This window comes from Primulina huaijiensis, chromosome 9 (assembly GCF_012295235.1).
Source record: "Primulina huaijiensis isolate GDHJ02 chromosome 9, ASM1229523v2, whole genome shotgun sequence".
Taxonomy (NCBI): domain Eukaryota; kingdom Viridiplantae; phylum Streptophyta; class Magnoliopsida; order Lamiales; family Gesneriaceae; genus Primulina; species Primulina huaijiensis.
The window spans coordinates 8,586,562-8,591,841 of record NC_133314.1 but is presented as its reverse complement, the minus strand read 5'-3'; the positions used below and the strand labels follow the sequence as shown (position 1 = coordinate 8,591,841).

The 5,280-nt window shown below is 33.8% G+C and overlaps 1 protein-coding gene across 1 annotated transcript in view; it reads right to left on the bottom strand.

Annotated features, from left to right (window-relative positions):
* LOC140984853 (uncharacterized) overlaps nt 1–3,722 on the bottom strand; it is a 16,818-nt gene extending 13,096 nt beyond the window's left edge. The window contains exons 1-4 of the mRNA XM_073452522.1: nt 3,041–3,722; nt 1,819–1,855; nt 1,368–1,604; nt 1,187–1,234 (exon numbers count right to left, since the gene is read on the bottom strand). Coding sequence (XP_073308623.1) covers nt 1,187–1,234; nt 1,368–1,604; nt 1,819–1,855; nt 3,041–3,360 — 642 coding nt within the window. The 5' untranslated portion in view covers nt 3,361–3,722. The remainder of the gene's footprint in view (nt 1–1,186; nt 1,235–1,367; nt 1,605–1,818; nt 1,856–3,040) is intronic.
* Nucleotides 3,723–5,280: the final 1,558 nt, after the last annotated feature.

The window sequence follows — 5,280 nt, the reverse complement described above, 5'->3', positions numbered from 1 at the left end:
TATATATATTAATGTTTGTTGTATTCTAGCCGTATCATGTCTTATATTTTCAAAATTTTTCGTACCATCATATCCGTATCATATTCGATACGATACCCGTACTCGTATCCATGCACCATAGAGTTTCACTGTTGTCCCAAAAAACACCAAAATGCAAACCGCTGAAGCATAAAAGGTGTTAGAAATCGCTGAAGCATAAAAGGTGTTAGAAATCGAAGAATGTATTTTGGTACCAGATATTATATTTTTATTTGCCGCCATTGAACTCACACCTACATAAATAGTTGATAGTTATAATCTTAATTAATAGAGATTGATAATGACTAAAGAGAATTTTAGTCTCCTAAGCATTGTACAGTAAATGAAGGCCTTATTGCCCGACCTAGATATATAGTATGTTGTTGGCTTGCATTATCAGTTCACTACATTTCTATCATTCGAAATGAAGTCATGTGCTAAAGGTTACATCCTTCATGTACACCTTCACACAAAAAAGATGAAAGGGTGGAAAAAGATTCAATATTTAATATAAATTCTTTTTAGGCAAAATCGTAGTTTACGCAGCAAATGATGACATTTTGGAAACCTAGATATGTTCTCTCCAGATAAATACTATGTTGTTGGCTTGCATTATCAGTTCACTACATTTCTATCATTCGAAATTCGACAAAGAGCATCCATATTGATGAAGTCATGTGGTAAAGGATACATCCTTCATGTACACGTTCACACGAAAAAGATGAAAGGGTGGAAAAAAATGAAATATTTAACATAAATTCTTTTTTTTTTTTGGCAAAATCGTAGTTTACGCAGCAAATGATGACATTTAGGAAACCTGGATATGTTCTCTCCTACGAAAAAATATTGTGAAAGATTTTTTTTCTGCAGGTTTTGCATCTGAGTGGTAAAGTAAGACACTACGGAATTTTTTTCTTGCAGAGATTCTTAAATACTAAAATTCTAACTTCAGAATGCAACACAAATAAAATATCTGACTTCCATCAACCTCTTAAAATGTCACATACTAGTATCTTTGTGAATACCAAATATGGATGATGTATCAAATGTCAAAACTGGCAAGGCAAAATTTACACATCTGTTGTATATATCATAAGATTCATTGCCGAAATAATTAATGAGTGATTGAAACTTAAATTCAAATGCTTGTAATACCAGTAGCACTTACATGTATTACAAGAACAGGACACTTCACCTTCCGAATTTTGTTTATATTCTGCATTTAAAGATAAAGTCAACAGCTTAAAAAGACAATAACTAGAATTTTCAGAGCTCTAATTCATATTTAATTAGATTTTTATCAACTATAGAATACATTATTTGTCTCTCAAAAAGTTAACTCCGCTGACCTTATAAATATCACAACAGAGTGAGAAATTCACGTGACACAGCACTCGAAGGCCAGAAAGAATGGCACTATGCAGAACAACGGCTCTCAACCTCGGCAATTTAGCCGCTAAGTGCAACGTGGGGCCACTTCCAACAGATTGCCCATATAAAATTAAATCTTCTTGGCTAATCCCGTATTCAGTTTGAAGACACTCATATACAGCTTCAATGTCCGCATATGTATTATATTCGCTCGGCTGGAAGCATTCCAAAATTTTAGTGAAGAATTGATATATAAGACAACAAAGAAAGATGCCGAATTAAGAAACTTTTTATTGAAATCAAACATCAACCATCACCTAAAATGATGGTTTTCACTTTAAAAAAATGATAAAAGAAACAGACAAATTACAATTTGTCACATGAAAAGTCAAATATAGATTAACACGATACTGGTAGATCGAAGTTTACCTTACCAGTAGAAGCTCCATAACCCGAGTAGTCATACCTGCATAATAGAAACAAAATGGAATGACATTAGACATTGTCCCAAAAATTAAATTTTCGAAAAACTTATTCGACTAATAGCCAATTAATCACCTTTCCCCCATCCAAGAGCTCGAGAAATAACATATATATAAGTCCAAAGCATGATGCAGACAAATTGTTAATATGAAAATGAGTGACTATACGCCAAAAACTACAAGCTCGATATTCTCAATACTATGAATAGGACACAACTGTGCAGGATTTAAGATCCAAAAGTCATAGCATATGACTAAAAAAAATTAAATGCACATGGGCAATCAAATGCACATGGACAGAGTAGCATGAAAGTAGAGATAAATGTCACTGCCATATGTAAAACCAATAGCTTTCTAACATTTAATGAATGAGTCGGCACAGACATATGTAAAACCAATATCTTTCGAACGATCTGAAAAAGAAATTATATGGTTCGAAAATGACTGGAAACAATATAAAATTATTACTCTCTGAGCTTCTATATAGTTGTAAAAATGAAATATCCATTGAACAATCTATATAATCTTGAAGTTAATGAAATTTAGAAAATGCTTAGGCTGGATTGCCACAGTTTTGAACCCAGACTACATACAAGATCACAGATCTGAGCTCATGACATAAGAACAAGAAACATGAAATCACACTACAAAAGAACATAGAAATTTCAAACCTCTTCACCTGAAAGAAACCGAGGGAACCTTAGAATACATGAGTTTGAAGTAGGGGACTTATACCAGCCTATGAAGATTTTATCTATCCACTTCTATTGTATGGGTGATTTACACTACCCAAAATAGAGGTAAAACTAGCATTTTGTACAGAAAAAATTTTCACCACATCCAAAACAAAAACTTACAAAACAAGATTGAAGTCAAGTTTACCACAGATTACTCTGGAATCATCTTAAACAAACTAGAAATCATATATCAAAAACCAAATAAAGGAAATAGGAACAACCCTATAAGCAGTATATTGGGAGAAAAAAACTTCATAAATAAATTTAAACTACCTACCCGGAAACCTACGAATCGTCAAGAAACCCATGTATTTATTTTGCAAGTAAAACAAAAAAAATCGGACACATGCGTCTAAAAATCTCTGATTTTTCCACAACTCAGGAACCCAGAATAAAAAAAGAGAAGAAAACAGAAAAGAGAGAATGACGAACCCGATTAGATTAACTCTAAGATTAGCTTTAAGCTGAACAAATAAGTCATAGAGCTGGCCAAGATCGGCAGCATTTCCATGAGAGTACAGAACCGTAAGCCTGGCGTAAGGATTCCTCAAATAAAAGGCAACAATCTTGTTACCCCTTTTCGTCTGAATACACAACACATCGAGCGAAGAATCATCAATGGCTATAGGCAAACACGAAGCTGTCGACACAGCCACCAGTTTTCCGCCGTCCCTTTTCTTGACCTGGTAAGTGGGAGGCGTTGGTGGGAAGAACGCAAATTTCGCAGCCATCTGAGATACTAAGCACCCCATTTTCAACAAAAGAGGGGGGGAAAGCTACAAAATCACTCCTTTTCTTGTAAGGATAAGAATATCAGTGACCGCCACCAAGAGATCGAGTTGGTGATTGGAGAGTGTAAAGACCGTATTCATGAATGCATGAGTGTGTGTTTGGTGAGTGAAATGGAGTAATGTGAGTTTGTTGAGGGAGGATGAGCAGTACAGGGTTTCGTGCTCCGCTCGTTGTTTGTTGATGGGTACTTGGGTGTGTGTGAGAGAGAGAGGGTTGTGCGTGTTGGGGCTAAATCTGTGTAAGAGATGAGATCATCGTTTCGTATGGCTGCCTGGTTTTTTGTTGTTGCGTGTGTGTGTGTGTGGGCGAGCGGAGATGGGGATGGTGCACGGACGCACTCAAATAAAAAAATAATTTAAAATCATTATATATATATATAAAAATGTTGAAAATGTGAAATATTTGTGTTGAAAATTATAATTTTGAATGTTGAAAATTATAAAGTGTTCTAAATGGCGGTCGAGGCGGTAAACGGTCCTCGACCGCCCCGCCTACGCATGAGGCGGTTGTTTAAGGCGGTCCAAGATATACGGCGGTGGACAGACGGCCGAGGCGGGTGGAGGCGGTCAGCGGGCGGACCAAGCGGGCCAGGCGGCCGAGGCGAGTTATTTTAAAATTTTTGGAATTTAACCGTGATATTTTTTTTTTTTGGTTTTCACTCCTTACTATCAAACTAAGGAGGAGTACAAGGAACAACCTCATGAGAGAACTTGACGAAGATTTAGATACATCGGAGGAGGAAAAATAAGAAGATGTTGATTTTGAGTCCGATGATGAGAAGATTATGAATGTAGTTGATGGTGCACATGTATATGATTTGAAAGATTAGTTATGTTTAGTCTAGTACTTGTTCTCATAATGGATTGAAATTTTGAAATTTAAACTTCGTTTTTTGGTATAAATAATTATATTACTTTGTTATCATACATTAATAAGATGATAAATCTTTATTAATTATTTTGTTAGTTTGCAATTATATACTTATTTGCATATTATCTAGATGATATTATATTGTATGAAGCTTATTTATATTTAAACATTGTTTAATTACACATCTTACATAAAAAATGATGATTATTTGTGATTGTATTGCATGATTATTTATGATTATTCATAAAAAATTACTTTAAAAAAATTCAACCGCGTGGGCGGCTGAGGCGGTAGGCGGTCACCGACCGTCCCGCCACAGCCTCCCGCCATTTACAACCTTAAAATTAGGTAAAATTAGGTGTTGAATATTGAAATTTGTGTGTGATGATGAAGATAATGATGTAATTTATTTTTGGATTATTTGTAAAGATTTTCTATAAATAGATCTCTCATTTGTGAAGAAAATCACAATTGAGTTGAGAGAAAAATATTATAAAGTGTGTAGTGTGATAATTTTGAGAGTTTGAGATTTTTACTTTTTACCGTAAATTTTTACTTTTTCACAACACGTTATCAGCACGAAGCTCTAAAAGTCCTCCATATTTTTCAAGCTCCAAAACAGAAGAAAAAGATAACAAAAGTAATAATATTTATTTTATTGTTTATTTATTTATTGTGTATATATTTAATATATAATATAATGTTATTATAAATAATAAAAATAAATTTTTCAAAAAACTTGTTATAAATCCTGGGAGGATGTGAAGACGACATCCCACACTCCCGGTAAGGGATACGACAAGTATAAAAGCCTATAAGATTTTTAAACAAAATATCTTATGACACCTCATTATAATAATGTGATATGATATACATAATTATTTAAACATGACTAATATTATATACACCATATTATTACCATAAAATTATACAAATACATACATTTATTTTTTTGTATACCAACGGTCATAAACGGTAACAAAACGGATAGTTTTTGCCCTATAAATATG